General features: G+C 41.8%; 3 protein-coding genes across 4 annotated transcripts; 2 read left to right on the top strand and 1 right to left on the bottom strand.

Annotated features, from left to right (window-relative positions):
• The first annotated feature begins 317 nt into the window (after positions 1-317).
• Positions 318-4,070, top strand: anapc13 (anaphase promoting complex subunit 13). The gene is made up of 2 exons (XM_033633985.2): positions 318-669; positions 1,504-4,070. Exons 1-2 carry the CDS (start codon positions 571-573, stop codon positions 1,627-1,629), a joined length of 225 nt encoding a protein of 74 aa, XP_033489876.1. The 5' UTR covers positions 318-570; the 3' UTR covers positions 1,630-4,070.
• On the bottom strand, positions 1,707-14,135 carry LOC117261604 (lathosterol oxidase-like). 2 transcript variants are annotated; one of them, XM_033633983.2, is made up of 6 exons: positions 13,828-14,135; positions 5,981-6,198; positions 5,715-5,847; positions 5,484-5,584; positions 3,395-3,523; positions 1,707-3,109 (listed from the first exon to the last, which is right to left on the bottom strand). In XM_033633983.2, exons 1-6 carry the CDS (start codon positions 13,952-13,954, stop codon positions 2,840-2,842), a joined length of 978 nt encoding a protein of 325 aa, XP_033489874.1. In that variant the 5' UTR covers positions 13,955-14,135; the 3' UTR covers positions 1,707-2,839. The 2 variants fall into 2 exon arrangements, with proteins under 2 accessions (XP_033489874.1, XP_033489875.2); XM_033633984.2 differs by lacking the exon at positions 13,828-14,135 and adding an exon at positions 7,944-13,401.
• A 4,807-nt stretch (positions 14,136-18,942) lies between these two features.
• LOC117261732 (metallothionein B) lies at positions 18,943-20,211 on the top strand. The gene is made up of 3 exons (XM_033634179.2): positions 18,943-19,099; positions 19,228-19,293; positions 19,995-20,211. The coding sequence occupies exons 1-3, from the start codon at positions 19,075-19,077 to the stop codon at positions 20,084-20,086; spliced, it is 183 nt and encodes a 60-aa protein (XP_033490070.1). The 5' UTR covers positions 18,943-19,074; the 3' UTR covers positions 20,087-20,211.
• Positions 20,212-21,944: the final 1,733 nt, after the last annotated feature.

Genomic DNA, 21,944 nt, shown 5'->3' with positions numbered 1-21,944 from the left:
AGTAGGCCGACACCGGAAATAGTCTGATTAAATGATCCTAACCAAAGCCCGTTTACTAGATGTATCCTGATCTTTTAACCACATAATTTGACTGTTATATAAAATACAGAATACATTAACTTCATGGTGCCTTTTGAACAGTGGTTAAAACCGGCATAAAAGCGACGTTATTATTATTATCTCATCTTCTTCTTCTTCTTCTTCTTCTTCTTCTTCTTCTTCTTCTTCCTCCTCCGGTTGCTGTAAGTATTATTATTAATTTGGATTTGTAGCTAATAAAGTACTTTCCTCAGCACGGGAAGGCATCGTTTGTGACGTCATCACTGAGCGTCTAGAGGTTTACGTACAATTAGCGCATCTGCTTTGCTCAGACGTCTAAAAACCCCAAACTGAACACAGCCAAACTTCAGCCACATTGTTCACCGACTTTGCTTAACTGTGTGTCACTGTTTGTATATTTTGGTAGGCTAACTGGCTTTTGACTGTTAGTTAAGTGTTGCAGTTAGCTTCAGGCTAAACTCGGTGAGAGGAGAAGATCTGAGGTGTTAGATCTGGAGCCCTGCTCTGAGGATGGACAGTGAAATCCAAAGAGACGGGAGAGTCCTGGACCTCACCGATGACGCCTGGAGGGAAGACAGGCTGCCGTATGAAGATGTCACCATCCCTTTGGTAAATGTTAGCATTAGCAGCAGCCTTTAACACACTGTTTTCCATCCGGTGCAGAAGTTTGTCATCGTCATTTTGAACAAAGTTATGGTTTTTATGTAGGAGGATATTTTTTAACGTGACTGCTGTTAATTAATCCTATATAGAAGTTAATTAATGACAGTACTGTTTAATGAGCACAAAACAAACCTAGCCTGTTATCTGTGTGTGAATAACAGATACAGAGACAATTGCTGTGCAACGGAGGCCATGAGAGGACACTATTTTTGGCCTTAAACAGGACACAGTCCAGAATGTTAGACAAATGACAAATCTGATGGAGCATGCTAGGAAGCAGCCTTGAGTTAATGTAGGTTCAAATTGAGTGACACTTCATCTCAGGTGAAAGCCATTTCAATTTGATCTGCTCTCAGTTGGTATGGAAGGAACCCAAACTTCCAGAACTGACAGCAAGCAGCTTTGACGATGGTGAGAAAATGAAGATCGACATTCTTGCTCAAATCCAGTGACAGTAGTCCTCTAACAGGCTCAAAACATGTATGACATCTGTGATTCTGGCTTTACATTCTTTAATGAGTTCTTCTGGGTGTACAGATTTGGCCCCACATGCTCTCAAATGCTGTCATATCATACTTAGTAGCTGTATCAGTAGTGAACAACCATAAACTCCTGTCTAAACATTTGTCAGAAAAATATCCCTGTTTATTTTAATTTAGGTGAATCTGTTGCCTCCCTCAGATACTCAGTTTTTATCCTGGCACCATCATGTTTTTGACATAAAGTAGAGTGAACTGCTCCACATATTCATGGCATCTTGTCTCCCCTCTTGTCTGTCAGAGTGAATTGCCTGAAGCTGAGCAGGACAACGGAGGCTCCACAGAGTCTGTGAAAGAACAAGAGATGAAGTGGACAGACCTTGCCCTGCAGAGCCTGCATGAAAACACACCGAGCACTGGAAGCTGAAAGGCTAATCTGGGTTCAGACTGTAGGACAGAAACACACACATATGGACACTGGATTCAGACACATGCAGTTCAACATCTTGTTGCATTTTGTTGTATTTAAGAAATTTCCAGCTAAGCAGACATAGTGCAAACATTTATTATGCATTGGTATTGGGTTTATATTGTAGTCTTTGTAAACATTAACATAAAATAACAATTTTGTGATAACATAAATGAAAAAAGAGTTGCATTCAGTTGTTCTGCCTCTTTTGCATGTAATGCTTTGTTTTTTTTTTCAAATTTGTGTCAAATCCAGAGAGTGAGGACAGTGAACACTCACACAGATATGGTGTGTGCTCTTTGTAAAGTAGTCTTTGCTAGTAAAAAATGTGTCTGTCAATGCTCCATCACTCTTACCAAAATGCATAGAAACACTGGCCTCATATTATGAAGTTGTCATCATGTTGGCAGTTTGATGAATACAGTCCTGGATGACAAACATCATCAGACCAAAGTCCTTAAAAGTTCAACTATTTTCTCACAGTTATCTCAGACCCACAAAGTGTTCTATAATCTTGATCAGTTACTTATAACAGCCCATTTGAGCTCAAATATCAAAGGAATAGCACCTAATATGTAAAATCTGCTCCCTGTCATTTTTATACAAGGTCTTGCAGAAGACTATAACATATGCAGTGTGAATTATTTTGATCAAAGGGATGGTCAAAGCTAATGACATACTGGAAAAACAACCCTGCCATAAAAACAACTTTCATGAAGTTTAAACTGTTATATTGAGGTACTGATTCAACTTTATGGTCATTTTGGAGGGTTGTGGTGCTGTTGTATTGTACAATATTGGGAGATGCTTTGTTTGGAAAACAATCCACGTCTCTGTTTTCTCATTCCTGCTCCTGATTGCTTGTTTTAAAGATATTTTTTGGGGGGGCATTTTTAAGCCTTTAATCGATTGGACAGATGAGCGTGAAAGGGGGAGAGGGAGAGGGATTGACATGCAGCAAAGGGCCCCAGGCAGGAGTCGAACCCAGGCCGCTGCAGCAACAGCCTTGTACATGGGGTGTCTGCTCTACCACTAAGCCACCGACGCCCCCTGATTGTTTGTTTTGCATCTGATGCAGTTGTCTCTTGAGTCATGACCTAGGCTGAGCATTAGGAACCTCCCTGAGAGGTTTAAACCAATGAAGAAAATCCTGACAGCATCTCCATCATCACTGTGTGTGTGCACCCTCTGCCATTAGCTTGCGAATGTGGTCATGTGGCCCCTTTCCCAGCAGGGCTGAGGGGTGTCTGTAGGAGCCCCCTAGTCGATCCCAGAGCGTGAAGTATTGTCCGTAGTTGTAGTTGAAGAAGAGATGATGGTCTACATGGTGAGCAGCACCATTGATCAGAAATATCAGGGGGCCAGGGATGCGGTAGTCTCCATCGTGTATGGATATGGTCCAGATGTTGACAAATACAAAGAGTGAGAGGTATACCACCTGTAATGAAAATATCCCAAATGTCATTTAAAAACATTTAACTAAGTAACAGAGTTAACATCATGCTGATAATGTACTTTTTGGAATTAACTGCTTTTTTTCTCTTTTACACTACTTCTCAAGCAAACACCATCAAAATTCGTCCACATGCAGCTGAATCTGAAATAATTAAATTTAAGTTTTGACAAAAATAGCATCATGAAATATGCAGTGAAGCTTGTGTATTTGTTACTCCTCAGACCTACGATCAGAATGTTTAGTAAAGAGAGACAAGTAGACTACCACCTTGTGAAGGGGGAAGATGAATGGGTAGACGTGATAGGGTAAGCTCTGCAGGAAGCCGTCAAGTGGGTGGAAGGCATGGCTGGCAAAAGGCGTAGGGATCTTGAATATATGATGCTGCTTATGTAAGTGCTGAGGGGGAGAAACACACATGGTCTGAATATTAGGACTGTTGTAATGAGAAATACACCAGGCTAGGGCTGTCAACGAATATTCTAAATTCGAATTTAAATTCGAATTTGAAAAAGAAATGGACCTTCGATGTGAAAATTGATATTCGATTGTAGAGAGAAAAAAAAAACACCACCGCAACTGTCCTCTTTGCGAGTAGGCGTTGGCATCAGACGCGCATTTCTCCAGCCTGGTCGACAAGCGGTTCTGCTCCCAGCTGTTGTCTCCGTCACTCGACTTGACACATTCGCTCGCAGCTCGCGCAGAAAATAGACCAGACGCCGAAACGATCGCTGCAGGGCGCGAGCCGGTCACGGTCCGGTGCTTCGAGGCTATTCGCAGCGCTTCCGCGAGCGGTGTGGCCACGGGTCAGAGAGGGGGGGCGAGCGAGAGGTCCGCGGTCGTTTATAACGTAATGTTAGCCTATAGATAATTGTTTTATGTGTTTTAATGTGTAAGTATGTAAATGTTTTCAAAGACATTTATGTTGAAATAAAAATACCTACAATAGTTACGTTTCCTTGTATTAATACATATACATGTATGTTTCCTTGTATTAGTTTGCACTCTTGTAGACATAATGCGGAAAAAAAAAATATTCGAATGGTTCGAACCTATGAGTTATTTTTAGAAGGAATATTCGAACGTCATTTTTGAGCAATTTTGACAGCCCTACACCAGGCAGACGAGGTACACAAAGCTCTGTTGTGCATTTCAGCCAGAATCAGGAAGCAAGACAAAAAACAAACCAAAAAAAAAAAAAAAAAAAAAAATCAGATGGAAAATATGTAGCCTGTTCTCTAACATTTATAAATCCCAAACAAACTAAGTGACCAATCCAACATGATCAAAAAGTATAGTCACTGATTTCATATGTTGCAGCCCAGTTGCTAGAGGAAAATGTCGGCATCATGTGTTTCTTCAAACCATGGATATGTAACATTTGTACATTTCATATGCACCATATTAACATTTCTAAAGTGATGTAGTTCTGATTACATGTATATGAGCTGACTTTTCATTGGGAGGTGGAGGGGATAGTGGGTGGTGTGACACTTTGGTGAGACCACTGTTCAAGACCAACAAGAAACAGAAGTGGTGGTTTTTTAAGATTGTGCCACCAAAACTGGGTTATTTAAGTCCTAACCATAACCACACGCCTTAACATAACCACATGTTAATCAGTGTAGAAACATAACGTCTCAATGTATCTGCTGCTAAATACTGATATGTATCCGTGGTTTGCAGAAACGTACAATGCCAACATTTATTCTGGCAGTTGGATTGTATATTGAGTTCTACATCAGCTGTTGAGCCCTGATTTGCTAAAAATAAACTATGACATATTTTCACATTCATCTCCAACACCAAGTAGGCCATATACAGCATTACTTTTCTTGACCTACCCAGTGAATGCTCATTTATTTTTTGGCCATGTGTGGGCAGTGCAACAAGCTGTTAACACTACATATTATCACTCTATTAAGTGTAACATGTTAGCAAACAGTGTTGTACTCAGTCATAGAGTCATATTTGTGTCATATTTTTGGTCTCCACCAACTACTGAACAAAATATCTGGCTCCTTAGCTGCTAAATGTTCCACGTTTTTGACCAGCTGCTTTGTCAGTTGTTTGCTTCTGAGCAAGTGGTGTAAAGTGGGTTTATCAGAGCTTTTTTTGTTAGAAACAGCTGCCTGCTACTGAAAACAGGTTCATGACAGCGGTGAGACTCAAACAATGAGCTGAAAAAGGCTAAAATGCTCTGCAGAGTTGAGGTGAACTGCAGATTTAGGTGATCATTCTCACTGGGTTCATAACTATGAGTGACCCCTCTCTTATTACACTGTCATTTGGTTCATTGTTTATAGAAAATCTTTGTGTAGAGCAGCTCCAAACTTGCCATAATCATGTTCCAGCTCACCTTGTAAATTCTTTTGTGGTGCAGGGAACGGTGTATCCAGTAGATACACATGTCAGTGAAGAACAAGAAACCAGCAATGCTCAGGAACATCCCCGGCCAGCCTGAAACAGAACAAACCAGTAGGCTAATAGGTCTCATTTGGACTTATTATTGAAATCTTTGATTGGTGGCTATTATCAGCTAACATCTGCTCAGTAAATGAAATTATGTTTCAGGTAAGGGTTGTCTCACCTAGACAAGATTCACTGATGTTGTCATAAAGTTTGCTATATCCCCTGACCTCCCAGAAGAAAAGGGCCACTGTGGGGAAGCTCATCCAGAAGATGGAGGCTGTTGCTAGTTTAATCTCTTTTCTGACCTGGTCCTGTCAGTGGATCAAAGACACAAAGTTAGGTTTTGGGAGAAGTCTGCTTTGGAAGGTCAGATGTGACAGTACCAGTCACAAATAGTTTACACCCCAGTCAATTATTTGGCATTGAACCCATGCAACATTTTACCTTAAGAAAATGTGGATGTTTCATGAGCTTATGGTCAAAAACGTAATAGAAACTAAGAGCACCAAAGCCCAGATAAATGAGCAGTGCTCCCAAGTTGGTCACTACCCACAGGCTGATTATCTGACGCAGAGCCCAGTCCTCGGGCCATGTGGCCGGGTAAACATACGGAGTGAAGATGTAATTGTCAGCAGTGTTCAGCACATGATCCATGGCACAGTCTGTGAAGAGAGATAAATGTACACTATGATCAATCTTGTCCTTAACCACCATGATGCAGCCTCTTAAGATGAAAGACAACAAACCAACTGCACTCTGAGGTAAAAGAACTGGTTAAAATTCTGTAGAAAACATAATGCACAAGGTAGTTAGCATTGTGTTCTAAATCTCTGTGAACACTCCAAACTGTATCTATGACCAACCTTAAAAAAAAAAAAAAAAAAAAAAAAATCTAATAGGAGATTTTTTTAAAACAAATGGTTAATGTGCCAATGCAAGCCACTATAACGCACCATAATAGTTCCCACTGCTCCAGTGTCCCCTTCTCTGACACCTCTGTCAATACAACTGTACTTGTTAGAGTGAAGATTTGTTTACTGGACTGGTGTTGCGAATGACACCAGCACCTCTTCACCCTGGCTGCTGATGATTAGACCAAAGTCCTGAGCTTGTTCCTATGGTGATCAAAAGCTCCGTCTGATGTGCTCTGTGTTTAACATGATTGATGAATGCCTCTCAGACCCAGCTGACTCCTCATCAGTCATTCCTCTACACCTCTGTTTAGTGTTACCACATGGTGCTAATTAGTGTGTAAACAGCTAAGGCTAAAATAATAGAGTTAGTAGTTAAGCAGCCACATATGTGGAGTTCATGCAGTGGGTGAACAGAGGGATCTGCTCGCAAAAAACAATTCTGTCCCAAAATGCCATTAAAGAGTCCCATGCCGGATATGTCTTCTCTCTCAGCAGGTCACCCAAGTGATTTAGTTCTAGAAATGTTTCAGCTTGACCTTTTTATATTCTTTAATTCAAATAAACACAAGAAGTTTGTGCTCTAATAAAAAACAAAAAAAAAAGGGATCAGCACTCAGTGAATAATCCTCCTAAGCCCTACGATAAGCTATTATGGCAAGGCTTAACTATATAGACCCGTGAGCAGTGATAACTAACATGTCTTTGGGGTCATCGGGTGGGAACCTCCTTTCACCGGTGTTTCGTCTAGTTAGTCCCACGACACCTCCAGGAGGCTAGACAGTGATCTCTGGCGTCCCAGAGACACTCCCCTAATGCCAGGTCTCACTGCTCCCCACACTAACCGAACAACCTCCTTTACCTTACCTATACTACCACAGAGGAGGTAGACCCAGGGAAGGAAGCCTTGTTAGGCTATCACACTCCCCCGCCGGGTTAGGCTGTACAGTCTACCTCCCCAGGACGAGCCCTCACAACAATGACACCTCCAGGAGGCTGGACAGTGATCTCAGCCCAAACAGCACTGCCAACTTCAACCAAGCCCAGGCTCCGTTTATGCGAGCTCCAGGCAGAAGCAATGCTGATACTACCTTTACTAGCACATTCACCATACTCTATTTCACACGCTACATAGCATAACTACAATGTAAGCTAAAGTTAAAGGAGATAAATGAACTCACAGGATCAGCAAACACACTCACTTTGCAGCATGGTCTCAAACAAAATGGATTCAAATAGGCCACTCCCACACTTAAATAACCTTCCTCTTCCTGGATTTCCTTCTTACTTACACATGGCTTTCTCAGCCCAAACAGCACTGCCATCTTCAACCAAACCCAGGCTCCATACATGCGAGCTCCAGGCAGAAGCAATGCTGATACTAGCTTTCCTGTCACATTCACCATACTCTATTTCACACACTACATAGCATAACTACAATATAAGCTAAAGTTAAAGGAGCTAACTAGACTTACAGGATCAGCAAGCACACTCACCTTGCCGCATGGCCTCAAACAAAATGGATTCCAATAGGCCACTCCCACACTTAAATACTTCCTCTTCCTGGATTTCTCCTGACAGGAAGTGGATCTCTCCACCTGATCTCAAGGAGTTATGTGCCCTGCTTAGTAGTTCCCCCTGCTGGCCCCCAGCTGACATTATTTCTTCTGTAATAGATAAACTGGCTGCATTTAATTGCTTCATCTGACATTTCCCTCACTGTCTTCCTCAAATTCTGTCCCCGCACTCCGAGTTCCCCCAGGAGTGAGACAGTTGATCTTGCTATGAATCCCCTACACCCCACTTCCACTGGACAAATCCTAGTCTTCCATCCTCACTGCTCAGCTTCTGCTCCTAAGTCTGCATATCTAAGCTTTTTTCTTTCATAGGCTTCTTCCACTGAGTCTTCCCAAGGAACTGTCAGCTCAATGAAATAAACTATCTGTTGACTCACTGACCACAACACTAAGTCAGGCCTCTGCCTGGTACAGACTATTTCCTGAGGAACAACAGGCTTTCCCCCTAAATCTACTTGCATTTCCCAATCACAAGCACCTTCTAGGCGGCCACACCCTTGCCTCCTCACTAACTTATCCCTTCTGTATTTCTCTCCCTCACGGACAAACTGAATTACTAAGCCCCTATCCTTAACACCTTCTGAATTCACCTGTCTTCGTTTCCCTTCGATGCCTGCAGCTAAACATTTCAACACCTGATTATGTCGCCATGTATATCGGCCTTGTGACAAGCTAACTTTACAGCCTGACAAAATATGCTTTAAAGTTGCGGTACGTGAACACAATGGGCATGATGGGTCCTCATTTACCCACAGTTTTAGGTTCTGGGGGGTTGGTAACACATCGTATGTAGCCCCTACCAGGAATCTAATACGATTCTCCTCCATACTCCACAGGTCCCTCCAACTAAGCTTCCTCTTCTCTACACTTTCCCAATTCAACCACTGTCCCTGTTTAGCCTGGGCCACTACCTTTGCACCCCTTACTATCTTTTCCTGTCTGCGTATCTGTTCTGCAACCAACTTTCTTTTATCTTTGAGGCCTGCTGTATTCCATACCGGTTTACCTGAGCCAAGCCCCAGGCCTCCCCGGCCAAACTGAACATTACCTACAATCTCTGCATGTCTAAGAGCTGCCTCTGCCTCCTGAACTGCCGATCTTGGGTTCCACTTCCTCCCCTTGGTTGGATTTGGAACCACACTCCTAACTACCACGTCCTTACTCCCAGATAACAAGAGCTCTGTCCTGACCTTGGTACATTTAAATTCCTCTGTTAAACTAGATACTGGCAGCTGAAGTATCCCTTTTCCATACAATGCAACACTACTTAGGCACCTAGGAGCGCCCAACCACTTCCTAATGTAGGAGCTAACCGACCTTTCCATTCTCTCCACAACAGATATTGGAATTTCATAAACTGACAATGGCCACATTAACCTAGGATATAGCCCAAATTGCAAACACCACAACTTCAACTTTCCTGGAAGTTCTGATTTATCTATTCTATCCAATCCTTCAGCCACATCTTTTCTAAATTTCACCACCTGTTCCTTATCATTCAACTCTACATTGTACCACCTACCTAAGCTCTTTACTGACTTTTCCCTAATTGTTGGGATTTCCTCATCATCTATGACAAACTTCCTATCACTTAACTTCCCTCTACATATCGAGATGCTTCTAGATTTACTAGGCTTGATTTTCATGCTGGCCCACTTGAGGTTCTTATTTACCTTCTCTAGTAGCCTCTTTGTACATGGCATTGTTGTGGTCACCAGTGTCATGTCATCCATGTAAGCCCTAACTGGTGGAAGATGCAACCCATTCTGCCGTCTCTCCCCACCTACCACCCACTTAGAAGCCCTGATGATTACTTCCATTGCCATAGTAAATGCTAATGGAGAAATTGTACACCCTGCCATGATGCCTATTTCTAGCCTCTGCCAACCTGTTGTGAAACCTGCTGTACTTAGACACAACCTAATATCCCGAAAATATGCTTTCACTAAGTTAACAACTACCTGTGGCACTCTGAAGTAGTCAAACGCACTCCAAATGAGGCTGTGCGGTACTGAACCAAATGCATTTGCAAGATCTAAAAATATTACATGTAGGTCCCTTTTGTTAATCTTCGCTGCCTGAATCTGGTGCCAGATCATGCTAGTATGCTCTAAACACCCTGAAAAACCTGGTATTCCTGCCTTCTGCACCATGGTATCTATTAAGCTATTCCTTTCTAAGTAGCTAGCTAGTCTCTGCGCTACTACACTAAAGAAAATCTTCTCCTCCACATTCAAGAGAGAAATCATCCGGAACTGGCTAAGGTCCACAGACTCCTTCTCCTTAGGAATGAGGACACCCCCTGCCCTACGCCATGCTCTTGGTATAATTTGTTTTTCCCAAACAATTCTTAGCTGTTTCCACAAAAATTTAAGGGTATCAGGCGCACTTTTATAAACCCGGTAGGGGACTCCATTAGGCCCTGGGGCCGAAGAAGCCTTTGCACGCCTGACCACCTCCTGAACTTCCTTCCACCTAGGTGGCCTGACATCCATCTCATGCTCTATCCCTCCTAATGGAGGGATATCAGGTGGGAAACCTACTATCCTATTCTTCTCCAAATCTGAATACATGTTTCTCAAATATTCTTCAACCTCTAACCTTTCTGCTTTAAGCTGCCCTCCCTTTTCCTGGCTGAACAATCCTTTAACAAACTTAAAAGGGTCCCTGAAAAAACCTGTCCTAGCATATTCCTTCTTCCTCCTCTTTTTCCTGAGATGCTCCGCCCTTCTAAGAACTGCTAGCCTGCTTCTCAACTCCTCTTGCAACACCTTAATTCCCTCCCTTTCTTCTTCTGTAGCCTTTTTCCACTGCTTTCTTAACTGTCTCCTTTCCTTGACTAACTTCTCTATTTCTCTCTGCCGCCTAGACTTACCTGACTGTACCCTCTCACTCCTCTTTCTCTCATGCACACCAAACCTCTCTACACCATATGAATACATTATATCTCCCATCTTTTCTAACCTTTGTATTGCATTTCCTCTAAGCCTACTCAAGATTACTGACAAGTCTCTATTAACTATCTCCCATTCTTTACTGTCATTTGCTCTAGGCCATCTAACTCTAACCTTTTGCTCCATAGTTCTTTCTCTGGCTAGCATACTGGCCTCAGTGTCACCTGCATCCTCTCTTACTACCCCCTCCTCCTCAGTGGCAGCGTTACTGATATCCTGCGAACTGTGGTTTTCTACCTGCCGCTGGACTTCATCCGACTGACTCGACTGACTTCTTAGGAAGTACTGATCAATGCGGCTACTCTGCCCTTTCTTTGCCACACACTTCTTCTTTCCCTGATGAGTTCTGAGGCCTTTCACTGATGTTACTTTCTGCCAGCCGCAAGGACAAACCTGAAGCATCTTGTTCTCAACTATGCTACTTTTGCCCTCTACAGATGCGCTCACCTTGCCCTGAGTGCTGCTAATTCTAGCACTGGTGGATAGGTCCGTGCCCCTATCCTTCACTGAGTCACCAGTCCAAGTCATAGTCGTGTCCTTTCCAATGTCTGTTACCGTGTAATCCACCTGTGAGTCATCTTCCACCCCTGCTCTCGCTGACTCTTGGGGTATTTTCCCTATGTTGGCTGTAGCTAATTTTGGTTGTAATAAGGCTGCTAGGCCTCACCACTGCTACCATGGGTTGCTAACCCATGCCAGCACCGCTGGGGTCTTTTCCCTCCTGTCAGCTGTCTTTCCAAGCGGTCACATGGTCTTTCCCTTGTTGTCAGCTGCCCTATTCACAGCAGTCACTAGCTGGGCTAGTTCTGAATTCAAATAAACACAAGAAGTTTGTGCTCTAATAAAAAACAAAAAAAAAGGGATCAGCACTCAGTGAATAATCCTCCTAAGCCCTACGATAAGCTATTATGGCAAGGCTTAACTATATAGACCCGTGAGCAGTGATAACTAACATGTCTTTGGGGTCATCGGGTGGGAACCTCCTTTCACCGGTGTTTCGTCTAGTTAGTCCCACGACACCTCCAGGAGGCTAGACAGTGATCTCTGGCGTCCCAGAGACACTCCCCTAATGCCAGGTCTCACTGCTCCCCACACTAACCGAACAACCTCCTTTACCTTACCTATACTACCACAGAGGAGGTAGACCCAGGGAAGGAAGCCTTGTTAGGCTATCACACTCCCCCGCCGGGTTAGGCTGTACAGTCTACCTCCCCAGGACGAGCCCTCACAACAATGACACCTCCAGGAGGCTGGACAGTGATCTCAGCCCAAACAGCACTGCCAACTTCAACCAAGCCCAGGCTCCGTTTATGCGAGCTCCAGGCAGAAGCAATGCTGATACTACCTTTACTAGCACATTCACCATACTCTATTTCACACGCTACATAGCATAACTACAATGTAAGCTAAAGTTAAAGGAGATAAATGAACTCACAGGATCAGCAAACACACTCACTTTGCAGCATGGTCTCAAACAAAATGGATTCAAATAGGCCACTCCCACACTTAAATAGCCTTCCTCTTCCTGGATTTCCTTCTTACTTACACATGGCTTTCTCAGCCCAAACAGCACTGCCATCTTCAACCAAACCCAGGCTCCATACATGCGAGCTCCAGGCAGAAGCAATGCTGATACTAGCTTTCCTGTCACATTCACCATACTCTATTTCACACACTACATAGCATAACTACAATATAAGCTAAAGTTAAAGGAGCTAACTGGACTTACAGGATCAGCAAGCACACTCACCTTGCCGCATGGCCTCAAACAAAATGGATTCCAATAGGCCACTCCCACACTTAAATACTTCCTCTTCCTGGATTTCTCCTGACAGGAAGTGGATCTCTCCACCTGATCTCAAGGAGTTATGTGCCCTGCTTAGTAGTTCCCCCTGCTGGCCCCCAGCTGACATTATTTCTTCTGTAATAGATAAACTGGCTGCATTTAATTGCTTCATCTGACATTTCCCTCACTGTCTTCCTCAAATTCTGTCCCCGCACTCCAGGAGTGAGACAGTTGATCTTGCTATGAATCCCCTACACCCCACTTCCACTGGACAAATCCTAGTCTTCCATCCTCACTGCTCAGCTTCTGCTCCTAAGTCTGCATATCTAAGCTTTTTTCTTTCATAGGCTTCTTCCACTGAGTCTTCCCAAGGAACTGTCAGCTCAATGAAATAAACTATCTGTTGACTCACTGACCACAACACTAAGTCAGGCCTCTGCCTGGTACAGACTATTTCCTGAGGAACAACAGGCTTTCCCCCTAAATCTACTTGCATTTCCCAATCACAAGCACCTTCTAGGCGGCCACACCCTTGCCTCCTCACTAACTTATCCCTTCTGTATTTCTCTCCCTCACGGACAAACTGAATTACTAAGCCCCTATCCTTAACACCTTCTGAATTCACCTGTCTTCGTTTCCCTTCGATGCCTGCAGCTTATAATAGTTTACATCCCATTTTATTAACTGTGTTTGCCAGGCTCTTCACCTCAACATGTATGCTTCAGTTACAGGATAACTTAATTTTGTTTAACCCAGATGTATGAGCCCAGAATACTCCGCAGCATGCACTGTTTTACAAAGCCTATATGTAACTGGTATAAATTGGAAACAATAGAGGCAGCATAACAATGATTCTGCAGGACAGTAACCTTCACTCAAAATAAAATCTATTACACCCCCTAAAAGAATTATCATCTTCTTGTCGGATTTATTAAACAGAAAGTATTTCAGTGTTAGTCTCTGTTGTCAAATTCCAAAAAGCTGTTTAATGCTTTTCAAGGATTATTTTGTCAGGATTTTCAAAAGAGCCTGCTTCTCACTTGGTCATTGCAGCTGAACTTACCTGCTAGTGTGTGAATCTTCGTATTGAGTGCACGTGTCCTCCCTCTTCCCCACACAGCATATCCACCAGTATATGATTTGTAAAAGAAATCATGTGACTTAATGCAGCAAGTAGTTAAGTGGAGCATGAACCGCACGCTGCTGAGATGAGTTTGCCATGCATTCCAGGGAGAACTATTTTTCCTAGAAGGAAGCTGGTCAAGATTCAGAGGGACACTCCTCTTGGCTTCTTCTTCTTCTTCTTCTTCTTCTTCTTCTTCTTCTTCTTCTTCTTCTTCTTCTTCTTCTTCTTCTCCTTCTTCTTCTTCTTTTTTTGAGGCAGTAGGTATCAGGGTGTAGGGGTGAGGGGTCCAGGAAAAACACAGACGTATCTGTCCTGGTGGAATAAGATCCCAGCACGCTCAGCAAATAACGAGCAGCTCAGTGACAGCAAGACTTGATCTTCTAGTCAGATCTGCGCTTGTATGAGTTTGAGTGACTTAATCTTTCTAAACTCGCTAAAGATTTTAAATATTAACTAATTATTCCAAGCAGTGGAATGTGTGTCATCATAATGTGACATACATATTAGATTAGATAGATGAAGCATGTAAAACCATCTGATGTCTTTAAATAGCATTTATATTCACATTCTTAAGTAATCAGAAATGACACCACGGCAATCAAACCTTGCATTACCTACAACATAAAATCATTTGAGAGGGCAAGCATGTCATCTTTTTTGCAGTGCATGTGCCCTGTCTCACGCTGCGCTTTAGGATCAAATTCCCCTCTGAACTGTGCCCTTTACACACAAACACCACACACACACCAGTGCTGGAGGAAGTATTCACATCCTTTATTTAAGTAATATTATTGACACTGCACCAAAAATATACTCTGTCACAAGTAAAAGTCCTGCACTGAAAAATGTATCTATGTGTAAAAGTATATTTGATAAGACAATCTACTCAAAGTACTAAAAATAAAAGTATTTAATGCAGAGAAATGTCCCCTGGCTGTTGTACTATTATATCATTAGCTTATTATTACTCATGCATTCATGTAAAAGCATGACCGTTGCTGGTTGAGGTGAAGCTATTTTTTAAACTGTTTTATATGGGACTGCAACTAATGTTTATTTCTATTATGGATTAATCTGCTCATTATTTTCTCCATTAATTGACTGATTGTTTGGTCTATAAACATTTTTGAAAATAGTAAGAAATGCCGTCTTGATTACCCAGAGCCCAAAATGACACCTTCACAAAGTTCAACCAGCAGTCCAAATCTCAACATTATTAAAAATAAATTGAAATAAGTTAAAGGAAAATACACGAACATGTATACTGTCACATGTGTGAGCCAGAGGCCTGCACAGAGAATCTGAACAAGATGGTGATTGTTTTATTGCAGAGCTCCTCTTCCAATTTATTTTTTCTGTAGCTGTTATTATTTTACTCCATTATCACTTAAATCAACACAAGTATCTCTAATGTACTGTATTGTTTTCTTAATTGTTAACAGGTGAGGATACAGCCTACTGTAATAATGTTTTGGTTATGTTTTGTTATGTTTTGTACTACATGTCTTGCTTGTACATAAGTGGTTGCTATCCATTACTTTTCCATTAAAATATTACAGTAGGATAGAAGGTTGTAACTCATGCGTACACACTGATTGCTTCCACTCATAGCTTAGCTGTTTCATAGGTAAAATGGCTGGGGGCTCTGTTGCAGATGTTGGAAAACAAATTAAAATGTAGATCACTTTTTTTTTTTTAAAAAAATATGCACTTGTAAGACAAATGGCACAAATACCTGATGAGAAAATTTTATCGTGTGCCCACAAGGAAAGCTCTCCCTCATTATATAAATGTGTGGATGTCTCCCTCTAGAGCTGTCTGACACAAACAGCACCTCTCCATGCCCTGTGCGGTGCCCTCCTGTATTATCAACCACTGACATGGGATTCATAAACAAAGGATGAAAAACAAATGAATACTTTTGTGTTACTAAGCCAGAATCCAAATTGAGTCTGACCAGATGAAATAAGGAATCGGGGCTCATTAATGCTCTGAAGTGTTTTTAAAGGCCTACTTACAACACTTCACCTGTACTCTCCAACATCCTGTTTAAATAATTCTCCACAGATAAGTATCTGTGAACAATCACACCATCTGTGATCATGTCATTTCTGATTGTGATCAGACATACCTAAACCTGAGTTAGGGCTACACACAGGGAAATCAAGACTATTATAAATAATAATTGTAAGCTACTTGTTGTTCCTAACACTGTTTACATGTCATGGGTGCTCTTTTTTGTCGTTGTTTTCCCCCTTTATCATCCTGAAAGCTAGATACATCACAGCATCACATGTTCTTTATTTTCATTGAAGGTACTGAACTTAAATTGAGTGAAATATTAAGGGTACAGCTTTAATGGCTGTACTATAGAGTGAACAAAAATGATATGTGTGTCATTTATACACTTTTCTGTGTGATAAAATAATTTAGAATAAAGCTCTAGGGGTTTAAACACCCTTTTTTACACAACAAAAATGGCACAGGTCGGATCAAGGCTTATTGTGTATATGACCCACTCAGTGGTGTAGTTGTAGTTGATGAGGTGGGTGTACTACTAGGTGGATAGGTTATTGAGGAGGAAGCGAGTATACTCTCTCATATACTCCACTGGATTGTTGGCTGATAGGTGAGTATATTGTAAATGTACAGAAAAAGTGGTGGGTAGTCTATAACCTGTATACCTGCGTATACCCTCCACTACACTACTGGACTCACTCAACAAGACATTAACATTGACAATACACAATGCAATAAAAAAGCCCATATGAGGCCTATATTTCCCCTGGGAAATCATGTGGGCTGTGAGCTGATTATTTTCTAGTTGTTTCTAAAAAGTTGCACACAGCTCTAAACCTTATCCCGTAATGACTCATTACGCATGGACATGTAATAACGGTCACTTCTGTGGAAAAACACTCAGAGCAGCCGGACAGTGCGCAAAAGGGACAATGCTGCCTTCAGGCTCCCATCACAAGCTCCGACATCAGAATAGTACACATAAATAGTCGCCACCTGTGGAAATGTGAGGTAGCTAAACGTAGCCTAACAAACAAATAAAAATACAGTCATCCTCATAAAATGGCAGTGGTGTTCTTTACTGAAGTGGGTGTGCTAATTATTTCTACAGGATTCAAGACAAAAGGGAGTACCCTGATTGTCTTCATCATCTCAACCTCCTGCTCAGTTTCATCATGAACCTGCGATTATGCTTATTGATAAAAACGTCACTGACGTTTTTGTGTGTCCTCTGGACCCGAGCAGCAAGCAAAAGAGTTGTCATGTGCATTTGACCTGTGAGTGAGGTCATTCCTACAGCGCACGTTACATGAACGCAGCACACTACAATAGCCTATTTACTTTAGTTTGCTCACGAGCGCTGAGTAAAGCGGCCGGGTGCAGAGCAGCGCGAGGTAGGGAGGGAAGGGGGGATTGCAGAAACCACAACAGACAGCAGTGTGTTTGTACCGTGTGCACAGACCTGAAAACACCGAGAACCAGCACAGGACACTACATGTGATGGGAAAATAAAACTGTCACTGAGCCAGTAGGCTACACGACTGTCAATGTTTGAAAGTCACCATGACATTACAGTATTGAGCAAAATGACTAAACCTCAAAACTATGGTCTGTATGACAATAAAATTACGGATCACATGATTGATTTAAACGATTTCATATTAGTAAATTGTAAGAGGACACGTACAGTACATTTAATTTTGTATTTTGATGTAAGGTTTCCGGAAATACAACAGAAATTCAAAATAAAAGAAAACAGGTTAAACAAAGTAGGGTAATTATTGTAATTTAGTAGTTATATTAAAACACTGACTAGACTGGTATTAGAAATTTGTAATGTTAAAATTACCTTGTATAATCTCGTTTAAAAATAAAACTAAACAACAGGTAACATGCAAACAGCGAGCCAGATAACCCCACAATCCCCTCTGATTAATTACACTTAAACAACTAGCCTACGACTTGTGTATCTTCTAGTTTAGACATGGCTTTCAGAATCAGGATCAGAAATGCTGTAGAAATATAGGTATAAGTACGAAGTATATAAAATTACAAAAAATAAAATACATGCAATGTGCTACAGTGTTAACACTATAATGTAAAATATTTAAATAATATAAATGATGTATAATGTGCTAAGTATGTGAAGTGTGTAAAAATATAAAAAATATGTGCCTTATGCTATAACACAGTGTATAAACCTAGTATGTAAAGTTAGAAATATAAAATATTTGTATAATGCTACCGTGTACAACACAATATAAACACAAGTAGGAATAAGAATAAGATTGTCCACTTGTGGACAGCATACAGGCTGACTTTAATATTATTATAACCTATTTTTGATACCGATTATGAGCTTTATTTTCGTGAGTAAATACCTAATTACATTGGCCTAAAATATTTTGCCCACCACACCAAACCCCTTTTCTCGGGGGGCTACATCGGAAGTCTTTTTTGCACCCGTGAACGCATCTCAACTACACACTCCTCCACATAAATTTGAATTTATTTCATTCACTAGATCCGTGCGCAAACTGAGCACATGACTTAGTCTAGTGATCTTCTAGTGTTTACATATTAAATAGGCGTTTCCCCTCAGATACCCCATATAACACTCCAGGGCTCCGCAATTTCACTACTGACCCCACACACACGCAAAAAGGAAATTATAATATCCTAATGGAGACACAGGTGTCGTTCAATGTCCCCACATACTACCTGGAAATGAAACAGTCTGTTGATGAACTGTAGTAACCTGTGTTCTAAATACTGTCGTGTATAATAGTGTTTTTCTCCGCGTAAACACGTAAATTATTCCGGGGTTTGGTGTCGCCAGAGGGGGAAAGGGGGTTCGGGGGGGTCTTACATAACGTTCAGACAACACGCCAGTGAATTCGTCCTCTCCTGGGACTCCCTCTGCTCTTTGCTCTCGCTCCTGGGTGGTTGAGAAGTCGTGTGCACAAACCTCTTTGTAATCGTCTACTACGTGCCTGCGTGCAGCGTGACAGGCGCAGTTTTGCACCCGGTGCTGTTGTGTTCAGGACCCTATAAAAAGAGCCGCCCATGCTCTGGAAATCAAAACACTGACTCGGCTCAGACTAGAGACAGAGCATCTCCACCCGAAGACAAGAAACAACAACAACAACAACAACAACTGAGAAAATGGACCCTTGCGATTGCTCCAAGAGTAAGTTATTCGTTAACGTTTCTGTTTGGTGTTATTTCTCATGGTTATAGCCTAGTATTTTGTAAGGCTATGTGTCGCTAGCAGTAGCGGACAAGGTTGAACTGATCTGGCTTGATTTTGTTGTCTAGGTGGAACCTGCACCTGCGGAGGATCCTGCACGTGCACTAACTGCTCCTGCACCACCTGCAAGAAGAGTAAGTCAAATGACATCCATATCTGTTTGACCTATAAGACGTTTCTCTGTTAACCATATTATTTTTTTTATAAAGCTCTCTATGATTTTGTTTTGAAGAGCACTATATTGGCCTACGTGAGGGATTTTGGGGTGCAGCATGTAATTCAGGAGAGAGATGGTTAATTGAATCTCACTCCAAGGTCGTTAAATATGACACTTTGTTTGGTGGTTCGGTTTAATCACCAAACCAAAGTCGTTGTCTTTGACGACCTGGGAATGAGACTAACAGTCTTTCTTCAGATGAATACTGAACCTCAGGAGATACTAATTCAGAGTGACCATTAAGATATGTCCTAAAAGCTTACAGCTTCTGCCTTTTTCCTCTAAATGCACTGGGCCCATGAGTTAAAACTTTCTCTGCACTCTTAATCATATGTATAAAATGTTTAAACTGTCTCCCTTGTGTTTCTTTTTCCTAGTGTGTATGTAAAATCTCCTTTTTACATGAAATAGGCAACTGCTCAGTAATTAGCTTAATGAGCTGGGGCAGGTGGACATTCAAAGAGGCCAGCATGTTTTACTAATTTTTGCCTAAAGTATGTTCTGACTTGCAGTCGATTATATAATGTCCTAGAATTTTTAAGGTGGTAGCTGTCTCATGGGTTTTCCCCTGCCAGACTAGATGACTTTACCACTGGTCTAACTTGTTTCTTCTTGCAGGCTGCTGCTCATGCTGCCCATCTGGCTGCAGCAAATGTGCCTCTGGCTGCGTGTGCAAAGGGAAGACGTGTGACACCAGCTGCTGTCAGTGAGGCGCCTGTGACATTGGCCTTTTCAGCCCTTGTGATGGAGCCTGTGTATACTTTGACTAATGTCTTCAGTAAATGTATTTTGTACTTGTCTTCAGTGTTGAAATAAACTTGATTCCTTAAATGTGGATGTGCTGTCTTTGTTTAAAGTTGTTGGACAGTGCAGGCTATAGGGTTTCAAGCCTCAGTATGAAACAAGCTGAGGCAGCGTTCAGCTGTGTTGCTGCAGTGTAAAGTCATCTGTCCAAGGACACCCTTTAAGGGAGGCAACATGCAAAGCTCAAGTTCTTTAAGGCTGCAGTGTTCTGTCTTTCACAATCAAATAAATTGATTCTCAAGGTGAATGTTAAAACTCGTGAACTATAGGAGCATGTTGCTGCTAACAAAGGGTGTGTGTTTTTTTTTTTTTTTTTTTTTTAAAAATAATTTGGGTTGAATGCATCAACCCAGATTTCAAAAAGCTAGTGGCATTGTTACAGCCAGTTTTACTGGGACTTCAAAGGCTTGTCTGGAAAGAACAGACTTACTTCTCAGACTTAATTTGTAAGCATTTTACAAAAGATTAAACAATTTTAAAGACCGTTAAAACTTTGGCCTTACTTTCAAATATCAAGACTGTAGCTATGGAGTGGGAGGACCAAATCCTCCAGTGTTGACAGTATACCAACAAATAGGTTATGCCATCAATGAAAGCTATTACTGTCTAAGTGACACACACAGTGCAACATAAATCGACAATCTAACCCTCGTGTTACATTCTAGTTCTTTCTTTTTAAACACATTTGAAAGTAATGAGCACAGTATTTGACATTGATTGTACCTACATCAGTCAAAAGGCTTCTGCTGGAGTATAGCAACATCACTTGAACAAACCACATGCAGATCTGCAGCACACCATGCTACTAGAACCAATACGGTAATGACGATTTTATTTGCTATAAGCTAAAAACACCAAGCCTGGGTGGAACAGGTATGTAGCTGGCCCCCATGCAGAGGCTAAGGCGGCTCATAAGGCCTGGGTTATTGCTGGTAGACCTAGACAGGGGCCTGTTCTAGAGCATAAAAGGCTAACCAATACTAGATACAAATATGCAGTGCGCTTTGTTGGCAAGCATGTGCAAGCCTTGAGAGCTGACTCTATGGCTGGAAAATTGTCACTGGCTTCTGGAAAGAAGTTAAAAATATAAATAGGGTTAAAGCAGCATTGCCATGTAACATTGAGGGTGTATCTGGTGGAGAAAATATAACTGAACTATGGAGGCAGCACTATGCTGCTCTGTTCAACTGTGTCAGAAGTGAGCCCTACTGTACAGGTAACATAGAGGAGGAAGTGGTACACATCAGCCCCTATGAGATTTCCCAAGCCATAAGGCAACTAGCTGATAACAAAGCATGTGGCAGGGATAATATTACTGCAGAGCACTTGAAGCTAGCCAGCCCTAGGGTTGCTGTGTTGCTCTCCATCTGTTTTACAGGGTTGGTAACGCATGGCATCCTGCCAGATGCTATACTGACAGTTATTCTAGTACCTGTCATTAAAGACAAGGCTGGTAAGGTAGGGAGTATGGACAATTATCGACCCATTGCCCTAGCCAGCATACTGTCTAAGGTGCTATAAAGGGTAATAATAGACAGGGTTGGGGATCTTATTTGCACCACAGACAACCAATTCGGTTTTAAGAGCAAGCACAGTACTGATTTGTGTATTTATGCATTAAAAGAAGCAGTAGAAAAGTACAGAGGGCAGGGCTCAACAATGTTGGTAGGCTTTATTGATGCCTCTAAGGCATTTGACAGAGTCAACCATCTCAAGCGCTTCACCAAGCTGAAGCATAGGGGGGTCCCGGGTAGCATCATACGT

Source organism: Epinephelus lanceolatus, chromosome 5 (genome assembly GCF_041903045.1).
Source record: "Epinephelus lanceolatus isolate andai-2023 chromosome 5, ASM4190304v1, whole genome shotgun sequence".
Lineage (NCBI taxonomy): Eukaryota > Metazoa > Chordata > Actinopteri > Perciformes > Serranidae > Epinephelus > Epinephelus lanceolatus.
Note: the sequence above shows the minus strand (reverse complement) of the source record. Positions and strands in the feature narration are given on the sequence as shown.

Coding starts and splice junctions, on each gene's coding strand:
- anapc13 (XM_033633985.2), top strand. CDS start 571: ATGGACAGTGAAATCCAAAGAGACGGGAGAGTCCTGGACCTCACCGAT. Junction 670..1,503: donor AAGATGTCACCATCCCTTTG/GTAAATGTTAGC, acceptor CTTGTCTGTCAG/AGTGAATTGCCTGAAGCTGA.
- LOC117261604 (XM_033633984.2), bottom strand. CDS start 8,151: ATGAAGCAATTAAATGCAGCCAGTTTATCTATTACAGAAGAAATAATG. Junction 6,199..7,943: donor GTTTGAGGCCATGCGGCAAG/GTGAGTGTGCTT, acceptor CTCTCTTCACAG/ACTGTGCCATGGATCATGTG. Junction 5,585..5,714: donor CATCAGTGAATCTTGTCTAG/GTGAGACAACCC, acceptor GTTCTGTTTCAG/GCTGGCCGGGGATGTTCCTG.
- LOC117261732 (XM_033634179.2), top strand. CDS start 19,075: ATGGACCCTTGCGATTGCTCCAAGA. Junction 19,100..19,227: donor CCCTTGCGATTGCTCCAAGA/GTAAGTTATTCG, acceptor TTTGTTGTCTAG/GTGGAACCTGCACCTGCGGA. Junction 19,294..19,994: donor CTGCACCACCTGCAAGAAGA/GTAAGTCAAATG, acceptor TTCTTCTTGCAG/GCTGCTGCTCATGCTGCCCA.